The 26543-nt window shown below is 36.5% G+C and overlaps 4 protein-coding genes across 5 annotated transcripts in view; 1 reads left to right on the top strand and 3 right to left on the bottom strand.

Moving 5' to 3' along the window:
- Positions 1-5: 5 nt before the first annotated feature.
- Positions 6-5555, bottom strand: LOC140053917 (acetyl-CoA acetyltransferase, mitochondrial-like). The gene is made up of 13 exons (XM_072098669.1): positions 5495-5555; positions 5094-5150; positions 4799-4916; positions 4554-4649; positions 4214-4314; positions 3965-4057; positions 3426-3578; positions 2799-2850; positions 2585-2677; positions 2020-2133; positions 1565-1629; positions 942-1099; positions 6-713 (listed from the first exon to the last, which is right to left on the bottom strand). Exons 1-13 carry the CDS (start codon positions 5552-5554, stop codon positions 593-595), a joined length of 1281 nt encoding a protein of 426 aa, XP_071954770.1. The 5' UTR covers position 5555; the 3' UTR covers positions 6-592.
- Positions 5556-5664: 109 nt separating this feature from the next.
- On the top strand, positions 5665-11553 carry LOC140053918 (uncharacterized). 2 transcript variants are annotated; one of them, XM_072098670.1, is made up of 9 exons: positions 5665-5853; positions 6260-6442; positions 6591-6638; positions 6966-7042; positions 7202-7256; positions 7975-8158; positions 8658-8764; positions 8855-8967; positions 9851-11553. In XM_072098670.1, exons 2-9 carry the CDS (start codon positions 6266-6268, stop codon positions 9870-9872), a joined length of 783 nt encoding a protein of 260 aa, XP_071954771.1. In that variant the 5' UTR covers positions 5665-5853; positions 6260-6265; the 3' UTR covers positions 9873-11553. The 2 variants fall into 2 exon arrangements, with proteins under 2 accessions (XP_071954771.1, XP_071954772.1); XM_072098671.1 differs by having other exon boundaries at positions 5666-5853; positions 6263-6442.
- A 130-nt stretch (positions 11554-11683) lies between these two features.
- On the bottom strand, positions 11684-14821 carry LOC140053916 (uncharacterized). Its single transcript, XM_072098668.1, has 2 exons — positions 14757-14821; positions 11684-14320 (listed from the first exon to the last, which is right to left on the bottom strand). The coding sequence occupies exon 2, from the start codon at positions 14302-14304 to the stop codon at positions 11785-11787; it is 2520 nt and encodes an 839-aa protein (XP_071954769.1). The 5' UTR covers positions 14305-14320; positions 14757-14821; the 3' UTR covers positions 11684-11784.
- Positions 14822-15479: 658 nt separating this feature from the next.
- LOC140054174 (uncharacterized) overlaps positions 15480-26543 on the bottom strand; it is a 53920-nt gene continuing 42856 nt past the window's right edge. The window contains exons 10-13 of the mRNA XM_072099067.1: positions 24713-24826; positions 23842-23982; positions 22859-23023; positions 15480-19294 (exon numbers count right to left, since the gene is read on the bottom strand). Coding sequence (XP_071955168.1) covers positions 16457-19294; positions 22859-23023; positions 23842-23982; positions 24713-24826 — 3258 coding nt within the window. The 3' untranslated portion in view covers positions 15480-16456. The remainder of the gene's footprint in view (positions 19295-22858; positions 23024-23841; positions 23983-24712; positions 24827-26543) is intronic.

Below are 26543 nucleotides of genomic sequence, written 5' to 3' on the forward strand. Positions count from 1 at the left end.
TATTTTCTATGTTCACAAAAAGAACCCTTTCATTCTCTAGTAATATATGCAACAAGATATAGATAGCTTCAGTGTAATACTATACATTAAAAATTTAACATTAAAGTACAAGAAGTGAATTTGATCATATCAAATTATTTTTTATCCTCATTTTTTTAATGAATCTAAGATTTTCTTTGCAGCAAAATTAAAACGGATGAGCAGATTTTAAAAAGGAGTAATTTTTTACATCTTCTCCATGTTTAAAACATTTTGAACAGCACACCAGTAGTTGCCTAATAATAATAATTTAACAAACATAATTAAACTAAATAGGAAACCAAAAGAATATATATTTCCGCAGTTAAGTTAAGAACAGCTAAGATGTCCCTAATAAATAAGTTCACTTTAAGTGAAGCAAGCATTAAAAATACTTCAGTTGCATTGAATTTTAAGAATAACATTCTGTAGTCCTTTGTCTAAAATTTTGTCTTTGATTGGATGTGTCATAACTAAGAGACTATTGTAAAAGATGCATGGTTTACGACTGTTTAAAATTCCATTAATATATAAATACAATCTATTCCTTTCAGCACAGAATTCTTGAAAATATTTAAAGTCTTTCAATCACAATAGCAGAAGCTCCGCCTCCTCCGTTACATATTCCGGCCAAACCCTTTTGTCCTGCAGTCAAATTGTGTACCATGTGACCAGTTATTCTTGCACCAGACATTCTGAAATATAAAATTATATACATTTTACATCCAAATAAAAAAAACAATATTTGTCAAAGGGTTGTGATAGTTCCTGTAACTAGGCCAAAAGTTATGTTGTTGCTACTTCTTTATGCAATCAAAGAGTGAGTGAAGAAAAATACCACATTTCACTGTAGCTCTTATTTGGTTGGCTAACAAAGAAATACTGTGATTTAACCTAAATATATAGATGTCATGAGCACTTACCCAATGGGATGACCAATACTAACTGCTCCACCATTGATGTTGACCTTGGTGGGGTCAAGGTTTAACGCTTTGATATTTGCCAACACTACAACACTAAATGCCTCATTCACTTCAAACATGCTGATGTCATCTTGGCTTACACCAGCTTGCTCCAATGCCTGTCATACACAAAAAGATGGCAAATTCAAACCATGGTAGTCTATCTACACTGTCAAACTAGTTTGACACAAAAAAGTGTGATTTGCCAAAATATGGTAGTAATATGACATCATCGTGTCCATATATGGGCATATCACATTTTTGTTATAGTAAAATAAAGTTTGAGCTTTAAAGCCAAAACCTACAACTAGCAGCTTTGTGGTCATGTATACTAGGCCTGCTTCTAACCATGGAGGTAAAAAAAAATTAAGGAGGGAGCTCCAAACATTTCTCTTCTTGTTGTAACCCATTTAACAGCATGTGCTCCCAGGATAAAAATTACAGCAACCCTGTTAGCAAGGTAAGCTAACTAGCTCCTATGTTTTTAATTGAAGTCTAGCTGTTGCAATATAAACAAAAAATCCTATATGTATGCATACCGTGTTTTAAGCAAAAAATGAAGAGATAGCTTAGCAAACACTTACTTTTGGCATTGCATATGCAGGGGCAATTGGGAATTCAATGGGTGCGACAGCAGCATCAGCAAAACCTACAATGAAATGAAGATGACAAGCAAGATGATTATAAATGGACAGAAGTGAATGGGATAATCGTTGCACCATGTAAAAAATAAGTAAGTGTATGATAAATAAAGCATCTCTGACTGAAATTTGGCTAGCCCACAGTAGTCTAATTATATATATATATTATATATAAATTACAGCTTTTCCAGGCCTTGTCTTTTAAAGCGAGCGAGTGCGATCACTCACCTAACACACCCCTAAACTGCCCTTGAGGAGTGCGATTGACAACATACTTTGGTAAACCTCTACACAGCAAAATACAAACAGCATCCCTGCAGCACCCCTGAATGTATTGAGTGTGTATCGAGTGAAATTTATAGAACACCTTTTCAAAAGACAAGGACTGCTTTCTTTACCTAGAATCCTAGCCAATGGCTTCACACCAAGCTTGTCAGCAGCCTTCGCCGTCATCAACACTAAAGCACAGGCACCATCATTGAGAGTGCTGGCATTGCCTGCAGTCACAGTACCTACAATAAAAACATATAATTAATTCAATTTTGTCCGGATTTTACATTACAAACAATAACACATACATCAACATGCTAGACAAGGGGGACTCCAACACCAAACACGATGGGATGTCCTAGCCAGCGGTGGTGACACACCTTTACAAATTTAAAATAAATAAAATAGATTTGTTAAGACCAAACATCAAATCAGATCAAATACAAAACTCATACAAGATCATAATAAATACATAAGTGAATTACATAAAATTAATGATGTTATTTAAGTCATAATACAACTAAATTTCATTAATAATTAGAAAAAAAAATGAAGTCTGATTGTAAATTATTATTATTGTCTTGCAATATTTTGTTTTAGGTATATGGACTGATTGCCGCTTACCTGGATAAACTGACAATAGCCATTGCTCTCCCCGGGAGCAGCTTATAATACAAAAGTACCTGTACTTACCATCTTTTTCAAATACTGCTCTAAGCGTCTTGATCTTATCAAAATTAACTTTTCCATATTCTTCATCTCCGGTAACCACCACATCTGGCTTACCTATCAAAAAATAAAATAATACTCTAACTTAATTTGAATACAATATTTTTATTTTATCGAACTGGTGTGTCTTTCTGATTGTAAACATGCATCGTTTCTTTTTGCTATATGTCATACACACCTCTCTTTTGTGGCACATTTACATTGGTCATTTCTTTGTCAAAAACACCATCCTATTGATAACAAATAATGTCATACAGTATTAAAATGCAACATATCTGAGAAACAATAATTCTGACATCCATTTTGATGTTGGATGCAGTGATTATTGTGGAGAAAATAAAGAAAGTGATTAAGTTAATTGATAATTGTATTGACCATTAAAAACTACAATTGCAAAAACACTTTAAAATATGTTTTTCTATAATTTTTTTGTGTATTAATAATAATAATAAGGTTTGTCGAGATTGGACAAATATTGTAGTAGAGCTGTAGCTTGTGGGGTTATCTTGCCCAAGGCCTAGGGTTTGATTCTTACCTAGTGCCAGGGTTGTAACTCACAACTGTTTCTACTCCGCTCTCCCGCCTCGCCCACCCAACCAAGTCTCAAATAATATAAGTTTATAATATAGAATGCTTATGTAGTTGGTGAGTTTCTTATTGTTGGATGTGTTAAGAAAGAAAAAGAAAACAAAAACAAATTCACTGTGTATAATGTTTATATTCAACAGCCCCTGTCTGTTCATATTATAAATACTATTATCTGAGCAAACAAAGCAGAATACAATTTAACATGCTTCCTACTTACCGCTGCAGACTTTTGACTTTTCTTGTAGGAATTGATAGCAAACTCATCTTGCTGTTCTCGCGATATGTCAAACTTTCTAGCCGTGTCCTCTCCACAATTTCCCATGTGAAATTTGTTATATACATCGGTCAATCCATCCTTCACTATTCCATCCTAAAATTCAAAATATACTTAACAATGAGTAAACATTCAAGAAATTTCGAAAAACCAGTGGTCAAGTCAATAAATATTTAAGAATTTCCCTTGCATTCAATTAGATATGTTTTTCATACTTACGTAATCATACTTAAGTGAAATATTTTCCTAAGTCAATAAATATTTTAAGGATTTCCTTTACATTGTATTCAATTAGATAGGACAGATTTTCACACTTACTTAATTATACTAAAGTGAAATATTTTCCTAAGTTTATAAATATTTAAGGATTTCCATTGTATTCAATTAGATAGTGACAGCTTTTTAAACATACTTAAGTGAAATATTCTTCTTAAGTCAATAATCAGTTAAGGATTTTAAGGATATGAAACAATGTCTGTTACCTCTAGACGATGGCCTCCATAGGATGGAGCAGAGCGACCCATTGTAAATGGAACATTTGACATTGATTCCATGCCACCAGCAACCATTACTTCCTACAAAAACAAGAGGCAATGATGAAAACAATTTATAGAACATTCTATAATGAAATTACTATGCCATTAATAATAACATATTTACAGGGGCATTCCATTTCAAATAATCTTACATTTTATGAACATCCAATTGATGAAATTGTCAATGCTACATACCTGATGTCCACACATAAGGCTCTGAGCAGCCATCATGATAGACTTCATTCCAGAAGCGCACACCTTATTGATGGTAGTACATGGCGTTTTCAATGGAAGACCTGAATATATAAAACAAAATGATTGGTTTTTAGGGAGTTTGATATTAAGAAACATTAGTTGACTTTTCATAAACCTGATTAAGAATCTTGTATTGAGATAGTTTACTAATTTATAAACCATGTTAAGAATCTGGTATTGAAATAGTTGACTAATTCATATACCAGGTAAGCTTGTCTTTTTTTCATTAATTAATCAGCAAAGTGACTAAGCTGATCATATATTGTTTTTAAATTCTTACCAGCTCCTAAAGCTGCTTGTCTGGTAGGGGCTTGCCCTTCTCCAGCCTGCAGTACATTGCCCATATACACCTCATCTACCTGCTCTTTGGAAATACCTAAAAAATAAGCAAAATACTATCAGCAATAAGTTCTGTACGAATTTGTTTGGTAAATTTATTATGAGGGAATACAGTGGATAAAAGGGTTTATATAAAATGAGTTTATTGTTTATTCTTTCAGATATTCATTCAGATAACATACATACCAGCTTTTTCAATGGCAGCCTGGATGGCAATAGATCCAAGCCTAGGGGCTGGCACAGATGACAAGCTTCCACCAAATGAGCCTATTGGCGTACGAACTGAACTCACTATCACTACATCCTGAAATTAGGGTTTGATTTTTATGTGCTGTCAAACTTATATAATTTTTTATTTGTTTGTAAAGATTCAGCATATATTGTCCTAAAAAAATAATTGTTTATATTTTTATTTTAGTACTATAGTACTGTATATTAGACATACAGTAACGGTTTTTAACACATTTTTGCTAACACTTACATTCAAACCTGATATTGTAGTAAATCTGCGGGAGCATCCTCCACATACTCTGAAAATCTATATAAGAGATTTAAAAAGTTAAAAAAAAAACGTTTAACATACACATTGTGAGAATTCGTAAATGAAGGCCCTCCCGGCACTACAATGGAATAAGCATGAACTAGGCCTACATCATAGGCTACACTGCAGTGGCACTCTTGCAGGGCCGGCTAGCTAGGCCTAGCCTGGCCCTAGCTAACGTAGGCTAGCTAGGTTGATCTGAAATTTAGTTAGTTAATAGGGCCTACTAGCTAGATAAATTCCTGTCTTTTATACCTAAATGTGTCTTGAATAATTTCATGAACATATAAATATCATCACAAATTCCATAGACTTAAAATAATCAATTATGTTTTCTTTACCTCTTTTACTCTCGTCAATTTACCCATGGGCGCTGCCATCTTGGAAAATGTATAGACCATCAGATCTTTCCATTTAAATTGAGGAGAGTTCTCGGCTTGAAGTATTATTTTTATAAAATAATAAAATGTATCATATCTTATCAATCTTAAATAATTATTCTTGTTTAAACTAGGAAGTAGGATATAGATATATGAAACAATTCACAATTTAGAACGTGTTTCCTTGTTTTTATGAGAAACGATTATAAACCCCCTATTAAAAAATGGATTATTTGACACGGTCATAAAGTTCAGTACGTGCAGTTTTTCTGAATGAAAAATTAATTTCATTTCACGATTTTAATTCTTCTGAATTAAAAGTAAGTATTACAATTACGATCATTGACGCTAATAATGTTAATATAACGTATTCTAAAATTAGATTTGTATAATTGTGTTTTTGTTGAAGAATATTATATAAAAACGAGATATGTTATTCTCTAGGCCTGGCTGGGCCGGTTCGCTGGGCCTATTGAGTAGTGTGCATTGAGAGAGAGTGTTTGGACTAACTATAGATGTCTGTGTGTGGGTGTAGCTTCATTTGTATTTGCTATAACCAGGCTAGGCCTAGGAGCACTCGCATTATTTAATTTATCTATATTTACCATTTGTATACAGTCTAAAAATGTCAATTTCACAAGTTTATTCGATTAAATACAGTTTATTTTCCTTTCATCATTATCATATTTCATTCATGATTCTATCTTTCATCCTACTTTTTTTCAGTAGAATATGGATGTTATCTTAATAGATGCAAATGCCAAAAAAGAAGAAAAACATTTTATTATTAGAAAGAAGAAGAAAGAGGAGAGACGTGAACCAATAACAGTTTGTTATACATTACGAGATATAAACAAACAGCTAGTAAAAGCGTGGCAAGACATATTTGCCCCTCATCAACATGTTGTGGTATGATGAATTCTACACTTTAATCATTATTTAATTATTATTAATTATTTAATTTATTTATAACAAACTCAAGGGAAACTAAGCACCTTTTCTGTTTCTTAAGTTAAAAACTATAACATTACTTTATATTACATATTTATATTCATAGATAAGTGAAGGAGATATTTTTAAAGATGCACCTGCAACTGATGCAATAGTAAGTTATAAATTTTACCGATTTCAACACCCAAACTCAATTCTTAGAATTACAGTTATCCATTTTTAATACACCAAACATTTTTCGTTTCCCAAATGTCTATAGTATTTATAGTCTTATTGTACAGAAAGTAAGGGTCATATGCAGTAAGCTACAGTATTAAGCTTGTTTAATCAACCCATTACCATCAAGATTGTGAAAGTGTATACATTTGTACTCTATACAGTGCTTTCCAAATAAATTCCACAAGATTCAATACTGTGTATTATTGTTGTGCTTAATTCTTCTGCTTTAACTTGTTACTGTTTTTACTTATCACCACTTTAGGTATCACCGGCAAACAGTTTTGGTTTTATGGATGGCGGCATTGAATTAGCTTACTCAAGGCATTTTGGACTGCAACTGTAAGTACTAAACAGGATGTGTATTTATAATGAATATAATTTATAACAAAGACTAACTTAAAATTCAAGATCTGTTTATTCAAGATAAGGATTTAGGAGGGAAATTGTGTAACCATCAGACAAAGTCAACATGTACTCTGTATATACTTTTTTTTTTAGAATGAGTAGATTACAAGATGCTATTGATACTGACAAAGATGGAGAATTATTAGTGGTGAATATTTCAATTATTATTCTAAATTTAGCAAAATTGCCAAGGATAGCCATAAGTGAATTCATTCACTGTTCTTCTCTCTTGAAATTATGTTCACATGAACAATAAGATGCTCTACATAAACAAGTCTTTGGGAGTGGGGTTGTACTACTACATATCATCTTGAGAAATTGTTTCGGCCAATGCAAGATATTTGTTGTATAGCTTATTGAGTTACAGTATACTGTGTATGAATCATCTTATGTTGGTCAGTAATGTCCAGTTATTTGTATTTGCCCAATGCAAGAGATTCTATGATAAAAAGATTACTGAGCTATTCTGTATATCAATCATCCTCTGTTGGTCAGTAATGTCCAGTTTTTTTTTGGCCAATGCAAGAGATTCTATGATTTATAGATTACGTAGCTATACTGTATATCAAGTATCCTCTGTTGGTCAGTAATGTCCGTTTTTTTACCAATGCAAGACATTCTATGATATATTACGGAGCTATACTGTATATCAATTATCATGTTGGTCAGTAATGTCCGTTTTTTTTACCAATGCAAGACATTCTATGATATATTACGGAGCTATACTGTATATCAATTATCATGTTGGTCAGTAATGTCCAGTTTTTTTTTGTTGGCCAATGCAAGGGATTTTTTTATATAATGAGCTATACTGTGTATCAAGTATACTCTGTTGGTCAGTAATGTCCAGTTAATTTTTTCCATAGGGTGATGCCTTAATTCTTTCTACACATGAACACGTGTTTGGTAAAACAGAACAGTCTTCATGGCAGGGATACAACCAGGACATACCAATCAAATATTTAATATCAGCACCAACGATGAGGGTTCCAATGGACGTGTCAAACACAATGAATGCCTATCTAGCATTTAGAGCTGTCATTTTAAAAGGTAACAGTTACACAAATTAAAAACTGTTAAAAACATATACCTGTAAATAAAAAATCCTAATATTAAAGATATAATTGTCCCCTTGAAAAAAAAATTGTTGTGGAATATACCACTGTATGTCACATAATAGTTATTGACCAAAAATTGAATTAAAAAAAACCATGTAATTTAAAGGAAAAAAATAGTAAAATTGTGTGCCATAACCTGGCCATAACCTAACCATTTATTTTGTCTGTTTTAAGTGAATTCATTGTTTTTGTTCAATGGAAGTGAATAACTTCATTAAAACTTAAAACTGCAACATGGGCTGTTAATTAATGTGTCATGTTTTTTAGGACAATACATCTGTAAAAGAAAATGGCAGGTGGGTGCCTCCCACAAAACATATAAAAAAAACATCCATAACCTCTTTTCGAAGAATTTGCAATCGAGAAACATTACAATCATCTACTGTTGACTTCAATACATGAATATTTAAATACTGTATGTTTCCTTATAGTTAATAAACACAATAAGAACCCAGATAATGATCCTATAAGATCCGTACTGTGTCCTGGTCTAGCTACGTCATTCGGCAATATGGAACCAAGGCAATGTGCTTTACAGGTAATATACTTATACCAATACAGTAAATAATTTTGTTTGTATCATTAAAGACGGTCTGTCTCGATCACTAAAGTATATCTTCTTTTACAGATGAAGTATGCATATGAAATTTATGAATTAGGGTTACATAAGAATCTAAGGCATCCAGAATCTCTCGGTGAAGTCTGGGAAAAGCAACTAGCCCTGTCATCAATAGGTGGAAAGTAAGTATAGCATCCAGAGATACATTAGAGGGTGATGACACACCTGATTGAAGATACCATAGGGGGTTTGTAGAGTTTGAATGAACAGTAGAGGGTTAGGCCACACCCAATTGAAGATACCATAAGGGGTTCGTAGGGTTTGCATAAACTTTTATCTTGACGTAACACTTTTAAACTAGGGACTAACAATTGTTTGGCCAATCTTACCAAGTTCTAGGCTAGACCAGATATAATTTTTTTCATCAGCATCTCCCTGTTACAACCTAGCTATGGGCTACATGATGATCAACTTGATAAATGAAATCTAAAGCGATCGCACTGGACTTAATTTGGTCAAAATAACCGAGCCGTCGGCTAAAGTGACCCAAGAAAAAGTCCAATCTGAACACTGGCCATAATTCCCTCAGGGTTAAATTAACCAAATCCAATAGTTACTTTTATCGACCATTTACCATGGTCTTGGTAAAACTAACCGCGCGACTAAAAAGTCCAAACTGAACGTGCAACTCATGTTAACACGTGACATGCGAGTCAATCACGGTTAATTTTTTGTAAAATAACGGTAAAACTAACTGCATAAAAAGTATGAGTGATGGTCAAATCTTCTAATAACATTGGGTAAAGCTACCAGTGCGAACAAAGCCTTATACTTATTAAGCAAGGCCTTACTTGGGATAAAGTGGTTAAGGTTATTAAATGTGGTAGTGGTTAAGGTTATTAAATGTGGTAGTGGTTAAGGTTATTAAATGTGGTAGTGGTTAAGGTTATTAAATGTGGTAGTGCTGTTGAAACAATAAAGGCTAGCTACTGTTTTTATTAAAAATACAGCTATTATAAGAAATTTGTTTACAGTACATATTTTTTTTAAACAATTTCTTTATAGAAGTGACCAGATTCAAATATAGAAGTTGAATTGAACAATCCATTTTGTGTCATGAAAAGGCGTTGTATATCACCACAAAGTAAAAAACATGGGACATGCTTTTGTGAAGATGGTGTACTGTTACTCTTGTGTGTGATGATATGAAAAAGAAAAAAAGTGGTTAAAATACTAATTTTGTATGGAATATAGAATGGTCATTTAATATTACTAGACTTACAAGCGAAGGCAATCCCAAAAGTGACTTAATATTCAAGAGGTTGGGAATGTAACATTTAAAAAACAACACATAAATAATTAAAAGTTGTTAAAAAATCATGGATGTTAATAATTTGATGATCTTAGAAATTAGTAAAAACTGTTGATTTTAACAAAAACATAAAATGAAAAAAACTTTTCCTTTCATTACTGCTTGTGATTCTTTCTAATTATGCGCAAAAATGTAAGTATCGGTATCAAGTCGTATTCATAATTATCTGAACTGAGGGCGCTATATGAGACTACAGCAAGGTATATGGTCGGAACATTTTTTTTCAATATTTATTGAATTTCGCACAAATATGAAATGGCATTACATTAATATGGAACTACTAATTTTTCTACTACCTAGAAAAATAAGAAGGTATTTTTTATTGTAGAAAAGTGTACTAATTTTGTGATACACATTGACATAAACCGATAAGGATAGGTCTTGCACATTAAAAATGTAAATAAGTGAAAAAAAAACTAGGTAAATGTACCACTATTATGTCATTTACTAGGTTCATGTCTGTATTATTTTTAGTTTACAATGCCCCTCTTTTGCCCATCAGGTTGTCCCATATTACAATTTGCATTGCCATTAGTAAATTATTTTGTGAAAAATGTTTATTTTCTGTACTTTACCTCGACTCCATATTTTTTGTGCCAATAGTATTTTATTATGTTAAAGTAGAGTAAACATTGTATTGACAATTGTTAGTAAACTTGGTTTCAACTGCATAGGGAGTTTTTAGGTTATGACCTTGACAGTGGCTATGAGCGCTCACTGTCTAAACCCAAAGGCCCCAGAGCATGAGCAGCACCAGTGCAACTACCCAGCATTGGAGGGCACCTTGGGAGTGTTAAACTGTGTTACACCACTGCCTTGGAACAAGTTAGGTCACTTAAAAAAGTAGGGATGTGCTTCCTCAACACAGGTTTGGTGGTTTCTAGATGACGACCGACGTCATATTTCAAAAGCTCCATTTATACACAGAATCGATTATTTTTAGTTGTTCCTTTATACCTCAATAATTAAGGATGGCCTATCATTGGTTTAGAATACAAAGGAATTGGAAATCTCCAAATGAATTGAATGATCCACCCAGTAATGGCCAATTTACAGAGACGAGCGGTAACGGTAAGCGGAAATCATGTAGCTTTCCCACATAGAATCTGTATCTATCCTGAGCGAGTTTCTGCTCAACCACCCACTCCACGTTTTGTGTATATGATCGAAATAACATATTCTATATTTTTGTTTTCCGCTTACCGTTACCGCTCATCTGTGTAAATTGGCCTTTAGTAGAGCTTGCAGGTTAAGTGTGTTTAAATTAAGCTGTATAGTTTCCTATTTGTGGGGCTTCCATGATTATAGGGTAATTTTTTTAAGTTACATACCGTACAAACCAGTCGGGATTTCATTTCAGCGTATTATACGAGTAAAAATAAATGTATACAATAACATCTTGCAAACAAAGTTAGTCAAAAATTTGTTTATTAGTAACAAATATTTAGTTAAGGAAATGTAAATGTTAAACAACATACTGTATAGAAATGTTTCAAGAAGTAAATAAAATTACAGTATATGAGAATTATACTGTATAATATACGGTAGTTGGTTTCTTCCATTTCTTACTATAGTGTTACTAAACTACTAAATATTGTTAGTAATATAAATTCATAAATGTTTATTATTAGACATTTTGCATTGCTGCAACAATGATGCTGTCACCAACAGAACAGTCACTCTCTAACAGTAAGGTAGTGCCATCTGTGGATTGCATTATCACATGCTGGTTATTGGCAATGACATCACCAGAGTCCACTATCACATGCTGGTTATTGGCAATGACATCACCAGATTCCACTATCACTTGTTGGTTATCGGCAATGATGTCACCAGATTCCACTATCACATGCCGGTTATCGGCAATGATGTCACCAGATTCCACTATCACTTGTTGGTTATTGGCAATGACATCACCAGATTCCATTATCACATGCTGGTTATTAGCAATCATGTCACCAGATTCCACTATCACATGCTGGTTATTGGCAATGATGTCACCAGATTCCACTATCACTTGTTGGTTATCGGCAATGATGTCACCAGATTCCACTATCACTTGTTGGTTATTGGCAATGATGTCGCCAGATTCCACTATCACTTGTTGGTTATTGGCAATGACATCACCAGATTCCATTATCACATGCTGGTTATTGGCAATCATGTCACCAGATTCCACTATCACTTGCTGGTTATTGGCAATGACATCACCAGATTCCACTATCACATGCTGGTTATCGGCAATGACATCACCAGATTCCACTATCACTTGTTGGTTATTGGCAATGACGTCACCAGATTCCACTATCACTTGCCGGTTATTGGCAATGACATCACCAGATTCCACTATCACATGCTGGTTATTGGCAATGATGTCACCAGATTCCACTATCACTTGCTGGTTATTGGCAATGACATCACCAGATTCCACTATCATGTGTTGTTCATTATTTCCATCGATAGTAATACACTCATCAGCAGTCTGTAGAACCACATGCTGCTGCTGACCATCCGGTCCTTCTTGGACAAACACAGTTGGACCGTCTCCTTCCATTATTATCTGCTGACTACTGACTTTACCATTCTCGGAGACTGTCTGTAAATAAACCTGCTGCCCTGCCTCCAGGTTTTCTTTGTGTTGAACTACAATAGTCTGCCCATTTGATAAATAAATTTGGTGGTTGTCTTGCAGCATTGCTTGGTCCGTTTGTTGTACCTGACCTGGTTGACTATCTTCATTACCAACTGGTGGCTGTGACGATTTCTGCTGGCCATCTTCACACACCTGTACAATGTCTTTTACAGACAGTGTAGCGTCCTGGCAATCTTTTGATAATTGTTGGCACTGGTTGTCAGAATGGTTGTCCTCTTGTTCTTTCTCTGGAGGCACTGCATTAGATTCACTCTGTACTAATTCATTGACAGCCTCTTCCGACTCTGTCAAAACCATAACACTTTTTTTAGGAACTTGTGAAAGGGCAGTTTTAGCAATTGCATCTGATAGTGGCAACTTTTTCTTCACATTCTCTGACACAACAGGTTCACAAGTGGTGACTACCATCTCTCCTTCTTGTTCATGGACATGGACAACCAAATGCACACCCTCTTTTGCTTCCTTTCTGGCTTTCTTTACCAAATTTCTAGCCGATATAATTGGTTGATCTATACATAATTGTGATTCCTTTCTACGGTTACTTATCAGCGGTACTGCATTTTCTATTGATTCACCTTCTTTTTCTTTGTTCTCCACATGTTCTATAACTTTTTTAACAAATTCTATTTTATTTTTTCCAGGTTTATTCTGAATACAAGTGTTCCTTTTAGCCACATCTTTCACTAGTGGTTTCACAATGTAGTTCACGGTAAACCCAACCTCTCCATCATGAGTTCTTTGATGTTCTTTTAAAATATCCAGTAAAGCAAATGTTTTTTGACACATTAAGCAAGTGTAAACTTCCATGGGTTGGTTGTGAACCCTCACCATATGTTCCTTAAGGGGTTTCACTCTTAAAAATCGCCTATGACAAATGTTGCACTCCAGCGTTTGTAATGTATGCCATCGACTGTGAATTCGGAACTCTGCAATATTTTGAAACTCTTGCTTACAAAAATCACAAGCATAAGAGCCGTGTGTTTTTTGGTGAGTCCTGAACTCTTTGTACGAATTGAGTATTTCTTGACAAAGATCACAGCAGAGTTCTTTTTCTGCAGTGCAGATGTACTGATGGCACATTATACTGGATCTCGAAAGGAACGTTTTCAGACAGGCATCACATTCATACTCCTCAGAGGTAAGTTCTTCTGTAGAAAAATTGCCATCACCTTGATCACTTCGGTATCTATATGGACGTTTTAAAGTTCTTCCAGACCTACTACTAGTTTGTGAACTAGGCTTACTACTATATTTTTTTGGGCTATCCTGTTGTACTGCTGATGACTCTTTGGTCACTATTTTTCGTGGCCGTCCCCTTTTTCGTTTAATCTTAGAATCTTTATTTGGTCGCTCATAATTATCAGTGGTAGTAATAGACCACCTAGGCCTACAGTCCTGTGATGGTAAACTATTCGATAGGCCTACATCTTTATTTTGTTGTGCTTGTCTTATTTGCAGAGTTATGTCAGAAATTTTGTCCATGTTTGTGAACATTTGTTGTGATTTTAGTCTGAAACAAATAAAAAATTGAAGTTAAAACATCTATTGTTTTGAAATTAAATACTAAATAGGCCTAGGCCTAGGGCATAATTAATAAATACGTGATATTACCTGCTAACTGTAGGAAATATAACAGGACAGTGGCCACAGGCAGTGCTACTGCAGTTTCGCACCTAAAACTGGGCATAAGACTTCACGGTCACTCACCATCACCGCCAGGCAGCGGGTGAATGCTTTTAAATTGGGTAGGCCTAGGTAAGCTCGAGAGAGTGATGCGAAAGTGCATTATTTAAAGCCAGGTCTAGCTAGGTTAGGGCCTAGGCCTTATATCAAATAGCTAAGCTAGGCCTAGTGGCCCTATATTAAATAGCTAAGCTAGGCCTAGTAGTAGAATAAGTACCCTACGCAGCCGTTTTTCATATCGTATTTTAAAATTTTAATTGTACCTTGGCTCCTAGGCCCACTCTGATCTGGTTGACTATAGCTGAGACGCTTCCCGCTCGGCGCTGCTGCACAGTATAATCATAATAGCATTGATAAACAACCCAAGAAAACGCCCTCAATATTTTGAGGCATCACAATTATAATATTATATTTAAAAAAATTTGTCTATTTTAAAAAATATTTATATTTAAGCCTATCATATATACCGCATATGATTGACAAGTTTATTGGCTTTAAGAGTGTCAATCAAAGAATGTTTTATATGGAAAAAAAAAGAAGAGTTTTTTAATTAATACAGTAGTTCAGTTAATTGAAATAGTTTTTGATATTAATTACTGTATTAATTTCCGAATTGAAGATAAATTGTCCCCCTGAAATATATTTAATTTTAATTAATTTTCACTTTGACCAAAAATTGGATCTAAAATATGTTTTACCTGAAAAAAAAATTGTCAAATTGGCTGCCAGCCAATGGTGTTTGGTTGAATTTAAGATTCAAGAAATGTTATTTGTCCACAATATAAATTCATTTCGCTTGCGGCATAATAAGACACAAACAAGGCTGTTTTTAGAATCTGTAATGTTAAAAAATCATCAACAAAAACAAAACTAGACCAATATTAATTGTCACCATACTAATATAACATAACTTAATACCCAATGATTTTAAATCAATCTTTATTACCAATATCATAAGCATAAATATTTATATAAAATATGTACGGATGCTAAAACAATATTCACAAAGTTTACAAATTATGAGCCTATACATTTTTGAAAGCACATAAAAACTACTATATTTGCAATACACTTTAGTATTTAATTTAAAAAGCATATTTCAATTTTTGCAAAACATTATAAACTGAAATTTCTATACAATAATTGGAGTTGCTTGCACAATAAACAAATATTATTTATAAAAAAGATATTTTTAAAACATCATGTTATTTTTGATAAACTACTGAATAATCAAGGTCATACAAAAAATAGGTATTTTCTCATATCTCAGATTTAACCATAATTTTGGTAGTGAATTCAATCTGTATATATTAGTAGGCATAACATTAATAACTCTTCTTTAGAAAACAACATCTGTCTACATTATCAAACTAGTTTGACAACAAAAGTGTGGTGTGACCAAATATGTAGTGATATGACATCATCATGTCCATATATGAGCACATCAAATTTGTCACATGTTTGATAGTGTAGACAGAGCTTTAGTCACTCGCGAAGTGAAGTTGAATAACCCCAATAGTGTTAATATACTGTATATTACATCACATTTTGAATAAGGGTATCGCAGTTTATTCAAATTCATTAGAATCCTAAAATATATTAATAGAACCATTTTTTTTTTAATTGCATAAACATAACTTGTTTGCTTAGGTGCAAACCACACAAAAACTGTAATAACCAGTGTGGACAGCAGTTATAAATTTTGTTTACAAAAATTCTACAAAGATATACAAAAAATATATACACATTATATCAGTTTAGGTTTTGTTTACATAGGCAAGATGTATTTGATAATACAAATAAAAAACACACATTATTTATCAAATATTTTGAAATATATAAAGTATTTTTTTCATAATTCAATTTTCATAATTTAAACTGATAGACTATATATTATAAATTATGTTAATTAAATGCATATAAAATCAAGATTTTATGTTTTAATTGCAATTTTTCTATTGTATTAGTATCCAAATGTTGAGAAGGGACGTCTGGTAGAGGAACCAAAGTCTGACGTCAGTATTCTACCTGTGTTGATAGTGTTATTCAAGGTATTTGTATTGGAACCACTCTTTGATGGCTGACTTTTGGCGACATCTCCAGATGGCTCTGGTTTGGATCCTGTTTCACTTGATAAGAACTCTTTCATGAGGGAAACGTCCAGCGGGTTCCGACGCCTGTTACCACTTCCTCCGGAATGTGTCGTGGAAGATGAAGAGATGGAAGGATTTGGACTGTGAAGAGTCGAGGAATGATTTTGTGGAATATCAAGTTGATTTAAAGATGGCACTCTGTGATTTGGAAGAACTTCTTGTTGAGGTTGTGGGTATCGTTTGTAAGACGAGCCATCGGACTGCCTAGATTGTTGCATGTTTGATGTTTGTAAAACAGGTGTTGACATTTGTTGTTTAGCATAAAGATCAGGTTGACTAGAATACTGTGCTGGTTTTACCACCTTGCGTGAGCTGTGAGGTCCTGCTTGATTTCTCTCGGTATCCGTTTGGAATGATTTGGATTTGGTCATTTGAGCATTTTCCGAGTCTGATACATTCCTTGGTGGTGCTTGTTGCGTAGGCAATGCATTCCGTGAGTAAATGTTACCATTCATGTTTGTGACTACAAGTGGCTGACCAGATGTGTTGACTATACGAGGATGAAATGCAGCAGAAGACCTCTCTGAAGTAGGGGGTTTTGTACTCACATGATTGGGAATGCTTGCAGTCTTTAACGGTGGTACAGATACGGCATGTGAATAATTGGAAGATTTGCGATAAGAAGGCGATTGTTCACGTCGATAAGGTTCATTAGTTGCACTATGAACAGACTGTGAAGATTCTGTTGTAGGCTTATCACCTATAGTCTTACGAGGCCCATTTTCTATAACATGTGAATTATGGATTTGCCGATTTGTATTCAGGAGTCCTTTGGAATGTGAAATTGGCGAGTTAATTTGTTGTTTCCCTTTAAGATCATACTGACTAGTATCAATATATAAACGTTTTGTTGTGCTGCCCATACTTGGAGCAACATTATATTGAGGTGGTCTTCCATTTGGAGTATGTGAATTAATCGTATGATCCTTATTGTATGTCTCAATATCAGAATGTTTAGACAACAAAGGAGCATTTCCTCTTGTGTTTGTGATTGGTAAATTACTACTTGTGTCCTTTCTATTGATTTGAGACACAACACTGTGTCCACTTGTATCTCTACTAGAAACAGGCGACATAGCACTGTTTCTTTTTACATTTGTCATTTGAGAAACATTGTTTATTCTGTTTGTTTCTCTATTTGTGACTGGAGACACAGAATTGTGTCCTCTTGTTTCTGTCCTTGACATTGGAGAAAAACTTTGGTGTCCTCTTGTTTCGGTGTTCCTTGGGGACACATGGCTGTATCCATTTGGTATTGCTTTTAAGTTAACATTTTGCTGAGGACTGCTCTGACCAGCAGAACCAATACCAGAACTCATAGAAATCTGGTCATCTTCCAACAATGGCCGATGTCTATCTTCAATCAAGTGATTCCTATTTAACTCTAAGCCGCTATCAGGGCTAACACCATTGACCATTAAAGGTCGCGATGGCGACACCGATTTAGCACGTAGTTCAATCTGTTCTGATCCATTCATTATCACATCAGATTTTCTTGCAGCCTGCCGACTCTTACGGTCACGACTGGTCGCTTGAACTTTCTGATATGCTGGTGACATTGACCTCGACCTTACGTTATCTTTATTGATTTCAAGTTCGCTTTTACTATTAACAATAACAGGATTATTTACCTCTGGCTCTCGCTTTGGAGACAAACTCCTACTTCTCTGGTAAGAGTTTGTGTTCTTAGGCGATGTAGGCCTTTTTGCTGGAGCCTCATTGTGTGGGATGGTTGCTGTCCCTGAGCTTTTGCCCATCACAAGTTTATCAGCTTTTTCTCCATCAATAAACTCTTTATGTACTTCAATTTCAACTGTTTGCTGGTGCTTTTTAACTCTATCTAGTTTATCTTGTTTCCACACAGCTTTTGTGAAGCTATTAGTTCGAGTCTTTGGCACAGCGCCAGTGTGTACATATAATGATGTCAGTTTGCTATCTTTATTTGGTTCATTGAACTGATTTAAAGGCCTTTCAGTATTGCGAGATGTTTGTTTATTTTTTCCTATATGCACATAGTCTTTACTATAAGGTTTATTAACATTTTGTGAAGTCCTGTTCTTAAGTAGTACATCCTCAACAATCAAGGCGTTGCTGTGTGCTGATTTGTAACTCCTCCTACGTTCAGGAGATGTCATACCTTTTGATTTATCAGTATATTTAAAGTTATCAAGGTGTTGGGTAGTTCGATTTTGGTTATGATCATGAAGAAACGGGCTCAAAGCACCCTCTCTTTCTAGAACACTATTCATAGTCGATTGAGTCTGTACATAACCGGAATCATCCGTTTTACATAAAGAACTACCGCATGCTGTTTCATCAGCTTGCATTTCGTTCACAACCCATTCTTTTAATTCCTCTTTAACATGTCCCATACGGTCTACATGCGTCTCTTCCCAGTCGGCTCGCTCAATTGTAGCACGGTGATGCAAACGATGCAAGCATTCCGTTTGTTCCGCATGGATACGTTCCTTGCAGAGTTTATCAAGGCATTCTCCTTGATGCTCCATCTTTTTTTCAAGGTTGCCAATTTTACGATCTAATTTGTTATGACTATGTTCAATTTCGTGTATCATAACTTCTCTATTTGCGTCAACCTTGTTCTGTATCTGAAGAAGTTGCGGAGTGCAGTTGCAACCAACAGATGATTTCTGAAATTTAAAAAAAAGCATTTCTATAACTTGACTTATTGATTGACTTTATTTCAGAAAAACAAATTCCATATCCAAAAATTAAAATGAAAAAGAAATGAAAATCACATTCAAATTTTGTTTTAATTTAGTTATTTCAACAGCATTTTACAAGGGTGGTCCATCCAGTCAGTGCTGATCATTGGGGACCCATTACAAGGGTGGTCCATCCAGTCAGTGCTGATCATTGGGGACCCATTACAAGGGTGGTCCATCCAGTCGGTGCTGATCATTGGGGACCCATTACAAGGGTGGTCCATCCAGTCAGTGCTGATCATTGGGGACCCATTACAAGGGTGGTCCATCCAGTCAGTGCTGATCATTGGGGACCCATTACAAGGGTGGTCCATCCAGTCAGTGCTGATCATTGGGGACCCATTACAAGGGTGGTCCATCCAGTCGGTGCTGATCATTGGGGACCCATTACAAGGGTGGTCCATCCAGTCAGTGCTGATCATTGGGGACCCATTACAAGGGTGGTCCATCCAGTCGGTGCTGATCATTGGGGACCCATTACAAGGGTGGTCCATCCAGTCAGTGCTGATCATTGGGGACCCATTACAAGGGTGGTCCATCCAGTCGGTGCTGATCATTGGGGACCCATTACAAGGGTGGTCCATCCAGTCAGTGCTGATCATTGGGGACCCATTACAAGGGTGGTCCATCCAGTCGGTGCTGATCATTGGGGACCCATTACAAGGGTGGTCCATCCAGTCGGTGCTGATCATTGGGGACCCATTACAAGGGTGGTCCATCCAGTCGGTGCTGATCATTGGGGACCCATTACAAGGGTGGTCCATCCAGTCGGTGCTGATCATTGGGGACCCATTACAAGGGTGGTCCATCCAGTCAGTGCTGATCATTGGGGACCCATTACAAGGGTGGTCCATCCAGTCAGTGCTGATCATTGGGGACCCATTACAAGGGTGGTCCATCCAGTCGGTGCTGATCATTGGGGACCCATTACAAGGGTGGTCCATCCAGTCAGTGCTGATCATTGGGGACCCATTACAAGGGTGGTCCATCCAGTCAGTGCTGATCATTGGGGACCCATTACAAGGGTGGTCCATCCAGTCAGTGCTGATCATTGGGGACCCATTACAAGGGTGGTCCATCCAGTCGGTGCTGATCATTGGGGACCCATTACAAGGGTGGTCCATCCAGTCAGTGCTGATCATTGGGGACCCATTACAAGGGTGGTCCATCCAGTCGGTGCTGATCATTGGGGACCCATTACAAGGGTGGTCCATCCAGTCAGTGCTGATCATTGGGGACCCATTACAAGGGTGGTCCATCCAGTCGGTGCTGATCATTGGGGACCCATTACAAGGGTGGTCCATCCAGTCGGTGCTGATCATTGGGGACCCATTACAAGGGTGGTCCATCCAGTCGGTGCTGATCATTGGGGACCCATTACAAGGGTGGTCCATCCAGTCGGTGCTGATCATTGGGGACCCATTACAAGGGTGGTCCATCCAGTCGGGGCTGATCATTGGGGACCCATTACAAGGGTGGTCCATCCAGTCGGTGCTGATCATTGGGGACCCATTACAAGGGTGGTCCATCCAGTCGGTGCTGATCAATGGGGACCCATTACAAGGGTGGTCCATCCAGTCGGTGCTGATCATTGGGGACCCATTACAAGGGTGGTCCATCCAGTCGGTGCTGATCATTGGGGACCCATTACAAGGGTGGTCCATCCAGTCGGTGCTGATCATTGGGGACCCATTACAAGGGTGGTCCATCCAGTCGGTGCTGATCATTGGGGACCCATTACAAGGGTGGTCCATCCAGTCGGTGCTGATCATTGGGGACCCATTACAAGGGTGGTCCATCCAGTCGGTGCTGATCATTGGGGACCCATTACAAGGGTGGTCCATCCAGTCGGTGCTGATCATTGGGGACCCATTACAAGGGTGGTCCATCCAGTCGGTGCTGATCATTGGGGACCCATTACAAGGGTGGTCCATCCAGTCGGTGCTGATCATTGGGGACCCATTACAAGGGTGGTCCATCCAGTCAGTGCTGATCATTGGGGACCCATTACAAGGGTGGTCCATCCAGTCGGTGCTGATCATTGGGGACCCATTACAAGGGTGGTCCATCCAGTCGGTGCTGATCATTGGGGACCCATTACAAGGGTGGTCCATCCAGTCGGGGCTGATCATTGGGGACCCATTACAAGGGTGGTCCATCCAGTCAGTGCTGATCATTGGGGACCCATTACAAGGGTGGTCCATCCAGTCGGGGCTGATCATTGGGGACCCATTACAAGGGTGGTCCATCCAGTCAGTGCTGATCATTGGGGACCCATTACAAGGGTGGTCCATCCAGTCAGTGCTGATCATTGGGGACCCATTACAAGGGTGGTCCATCCAGTCGGTGCTGATCATTGGGGACCCATTACAAGGGTGGTCCATCCAGTCGGTGCTGATCATTGGGGACCCATTACAAGGGTGGTCCATCCAGTCGGTGCTGATCATTGGGGACCCATTACAAGGGTGGTCCATCCAGTCAGTGCTGATCATTGGGGACCCATTACAAGGGTGGTCCATCCAGTCAGTGCTGATCATTGGGAACCCATTACAAGGGTGGTCCATCCAGTCAGTGCTGATCATTGGGGACCCATTACAAGGGTGGTCCATCCAGTCGGTGCTGATCATTGGGGACCCATTACAAGGGTGGTCCATCCAGTCAGTGCTGATCATTGGGGACCCATTACAAGGGTGGTCCATCCAGTCGGTGCTGATCATTGGGGACCCATTACAAGGGTGGTCCATCCAGTCGGTGCTGATCATTGGGGACCCATTACAAGGGTGGTCCATCCAGTCGGTGCTGATCATTGGGGACCCATTACAAGGGTGGTCCATCCAGTCGGTGCTGATCATTGGGGACCCATTACAAGGGTGGTCCATCCAGTCGGTGCTGATCATTGGGGACCCATTACAAGGGTGGTCCATCCAGTCGGTGCTGATCATTGGGGACCCATTACAAGGGTGGTCCATCCAGTCGGTGCTGATCATTGGGGACCCATTACAAGGGTGGTCCATCCAGTCGGTGCTGATCATTGGGGACCCATTACAAGGGTGGTCCATCCAGTCGGTGCTGATCATTGGGGACCCATTACAAGGGTGGTCCATCCAGTCGGTGCTGATCATTGGGGACCCATTACAAGGGTGGTCCATCCAGTCGGTGCTGATCATTGGGGACCCATTACAAGGGTGGTCCATCCAGTCGGTGCTGATCATTGGGGACCCATTACAAGGGTGGTCCATCCAGTCGGTGCTGATCATTGGGGACCCTAAACAAAATACAATTTCACATTAAAATACAACAATTAAAATAAAATTAAAATAAATAGAATTAATACAAATTTTTTTTAAATAAATAAATAATTATCAAAGTGACAATTAAAAATTTCAAAATATATACAATTCTTTTGTCTTTATATTAATTTTAAACAAATAAACAATTATAGTATCTAATAGATAATTATAGAACTAATCAATATATTTATATTCATACAGTAGATTTTTGTTTTTCAGTGTAGAAGATGTGTTGAGATGGTCCTGGCTGGTTCATTACTCGTGCCATCATTATTTCTTCTTGAATTTTTTTCTGTTCTTTCACACGCTTTTTAAGTTCATGCTTATCAAAGCCACTTTCTTGCAACAGCTTTTCTTCAAGTTTCTGAAATCAATCAAATACAATCATTACCACAAATTTCTTTTTATTTTTACTAATTATTTAATTTTAATTTTTTTTAAATTTCATATGCATCCAACAGTGAGAAAATCACCAATTACATGATGGATAAACTATTCAATAATTTATCATGCTTATAAACTAAGTATCATTTGAGGCTTAGACAGTGGATTGAATAAGTTGTGTGTTACAACTCTGGAACTAGGTCAAAATTAAACTGTTGATGTTTGCTGATTTTGGTCGAAATACAGGGCTCGAAATTCAAGCTAGCAAACTAGCAATTTGCTAGTAAATTAGTCATGATTGCTAGTTGAACATTTTAAAACTAGCAAATGTTTGCTAGTTGTTATTTTACATAGGAAAGGTAGGCTTGATCTACCAATTCCAATACATGTTGAATTGAATTGAAAACAGACTAAACCTCTGTCTACACTATCAAACTTTATGTAACATAAAAATATGATGTTCCCATATATGGACATGATGTCATATCACTACCATATTTAGACATATCACTACCATATAGGCACATCACATTTGTCACATCAAACTAATTGTAAATTAGTAATGGTATGCAATGCTAATTTTGTTTGTTAATGAGGCTATTTTGAATATTATTGAGTTTATTATTTGTAATCTAAAGCTCTGTCTACACTATCAAACTAAAAAAAAGTGTGATGTGCCCAAATATGGTAGTGATATGACATCCATATATAGGCACATCACAATTTTTTTGTCACATAAAGTAGTAGACAGAGCTTAACAACAAAACTAGAATTGGACCATTATATCTACTGCTGTACCTTATCTTTGAGTTTCTTTTTACTAGCTTTGTCTTTTGGTACAACTAAGATGGAGTCAGGTTGATCAGTACTTTTTAGCTCTTTCCTTTTTTTGCCAGGACTTGCAGGATTCTCTGCACCCTCAGTTTTGGTCCGATTATGCTAGAAGACAAAATTAAATTATTTGAAAAACAGGCATACAATGAATGTTACGTTTACAGTATTTTTATTTTAAACACATCATGAATTCTAAACCGCCCGGTGATATACTGAAATTTAATTAATTAATTTGAAACGATTAAGATGAGGAAATCTATGAGAATGAGAAAAAGTCGCCCCAACTGCAGATTTCCTAACCATTAGACCACTGGAGTTTTCATGGTATTGTTCAAACTCGATTGGATAGCGACTCTTTAACATTCTCGGATAGATATATTTATTAATCATCATATATAACAAAAGATTCTTCTGCTTAAAAATCATTAGCACAAACAACTTTATAAAGTAAATCAGTTTGATGTAAAACCTACTTTTTTAACATAAAAAATATACAATCTTTTGTAATTCATTCATATATAGGTATTTGGCATTCGACAGTTGAAAAAAAAAAAATTAAAAAAAATTATCTGATGTATTTTAACAGTATGGTCAAGGAAATCTAACAACAGGACGCTGAGCTCGTCTTGCCAAAATATGAACTCGTAACAGTCCTTTGATCTTATGTCTGGCTGCAACAAATACCAACAGTACTGTGTTATGTACATATTCTCTGTGGCGCGCAGTTTCTGTAAGGAGAGTGGAACTGATAGTGTCGCAGCCACAGATAAACACTTTGATCTCCAGAGCTCAGCACCTTGTTGTTAGACTGCCTTGGTATGTGTGTGTAGTGTACCTTAAACCTAACTTCCTTCTTCACTCGCGTAGGTGAAACTTCTCTACCAATGGCGCCAGTAGATTGTGAATGCTTCCCTTTTCTCTTAGCATTTTCCTTTTCTTGGTATTTTCTCTAAATAAAATGAAAAAAAATCAAAATATTAAATTCATTATCATTGGTTATCCGCACTTGGCGGATAACCTCTTGTTATTGTCAGGATCTTTTTTTTCTTTTTTTTTTTTTTTTTTTTTTCTATATTCTTCTTTCTTTCCACGAATTTTGTTCGCAGCGTATCTCTAATTCTGGCTAACAAATGATTGTATAACTTTGTCAAAAGATTGCCCTGTAGCTGTAGATGTGCAAGAAACTTTCTTTTTCAAATTTTAAGTCACGCAGCGTAAGTTACGCGCGATTTTGTGAATTTCAATGATTGATCATAGAATAAAAACTAAAAGTCGTTTTGTATTGAAACTTGGTGAAGATTTAAGTCTTATAATGCGCAAACTTTCTATGGATTAAAAATGGCATGTTTCACAAAAAGTTACGCGCGCACGCGCGTTCAAAATTTTAAAATGCGCAAAATTCATTTCTAATCAACTTTCTACGCGTTTCATGTCATTTTGAGCATTTCAAAAATTCCCACAGGTGCGCAATATTTTTACGCGCGCGTGCGCACGTACGGCAAGAACATGTTTTTTTGGCTTGATTTTTGTTTTTTCAGCCTTTTCTAGTAATTTTACCAACTTTCAAACAATTCCGACTTAAAATCACGTCATACGAGCACGTAGAATTAAACAATTTACGCGCATTTTTGATGAAAAAGTTCAAAAATTCGTCAAAATTATGCCTTTTTTTAAACAGTCATAGATTCTAAACTACGTGGTGAACTTTTTTAAAATTACATATTCTGAATGTAGATGAGTTTTAGATATAGAATCATGGATCGATTTGGCTAACGGGACATTGTGACGTCATCATATGGCCACACGAATATCAAATATAGCCCCATAAAAAATGAGATCGGGATCCCGATCGGGATGCGGTGGAATCCCACCGGGATCGGCCGATCCCGGTGGGATTAGACGATCCCACCGGGACGAACTCGGGATTTTTTTTTCGCAATATCGGGATAGACGGGATTTTTTTAAGAATTGCGGGATTTTGTACGCAATATCGGGATCGTGTTTTTAGACTGCGGGATTTTGTACGCAACAACGGGATTGGCGGGATTTTGTATATAAAATTACGGGATTTTGTACGCAACATCGGGATTTTTTACGCAACATCGGGATTGTGTACGCAACATCGAAATTGGCGGGATTTTGTTTATAAAATTACGGGATTTTGTACGCAAGATCGGGATTGGTGGGATTTTGTTTATAAAATTACGGGATTTTGTACGCAAGATCGGGATCGACAGGATTGTGTTTGTAGACACGGGATTTTGTACGCAACATCAGGATTGGCGGGATTTTGTTTGTAAACGTACGGGATTTTGTACGCAACATCGGGATTTTGTACGCAGTATTTTAATTTCATTGGGTAATACAGTAATTTGTAACAGATGGTAAGTTATTATTTTATTACAGTTAATGTTGTTTTTGCTTTGAATTGAGTTATTTTTGTTTTAAATACATGTACTAATGATCAAACCAGCCGTGCATTCCTTTGTACAATAGTATTAATTCTAAAGACAATTTACTTTATGTACCGCACCTTTTGCTGCGCCGCCACGGCTACTTTGATCGTTATATAGTTAATCACATTATTATATCATTATTAACACCTCATCTTCAGTATACTAACAACGAGTTGATTTCTTATCGTATTATTATCATCACACTTACCT

The sequence above is a fragment of the Antedon mediterranea genome, chromosome 7 (assembly GCF_964355755.1).
Source record: "Antedon mediterranea chromosome 7, ecAntMedi1.1, whole genome shotgun sequence".
Classification (NCBI taxonomy): Eukaryota; Metazoa; Echinodermata; class Crinoidea; order Comatulida; family Antedonidae; genus Antedon; species Antedon mediterranea.

What these genes read in the sequence shown, in the direction of transcription:
- LOC140053918 (XM_072098670.1), top strand. Translation starts at nt 6,266, where the DNA reads ATGGATGTTATCTTAATAGATGCAAATGCCAAAAAAGAAGAAAAACAT. An exon ending in AGGCATTTTGGACTGCAACT is followed by an intron (nt 7,043 to 7,201) that starts GTAAGTACTAAA and finishes TTTTTTTTTTAG; the next exon opens with AATGAGTAGATTACAAGATG. An exon ending in CAAGGCAATGTGCTTTACAG is followed by an intron (nt 8,765 to 8,854) that starts GTAATATACTTA and finishes CTTCTTTTACAG; the next exon opens with ATGAAGTATGCATATGAAAT.
- LOC140053916 (XM_072098668.1), bottom strand. Translation starts at nt 14,304, where the DNA reads ATGTTCACAAACATGGACAAAATTTCTGACATAACTCTGCAAATAAGA.
- LOC140053917 (XM_072098669.1), bottom strand. Translation starts at nt 5,554, where the DNA reads ATGGTCTATACATTTTCCAAGATGGCAGCGCCCATGGGTAAATTGACG. An exon ending in GGCTGCCATTGAAAAAGCTG is followed by an intron (nt 4,650 to 4,798) that starts GTATGTATGTTA and finishes CTTATTTTTTAG; the next exon opens with GTATTTCCAAAGAGCAGGTA. An exon ending in ACAAGCAGCTTTAGGAGCTG is followed by an intron (nt 4,315 to 4,553) that starts GTAAGAATTTAA and finishes TTATATATTCAG; the next exon opens with GTCTTCCATTGAAAACGCCA.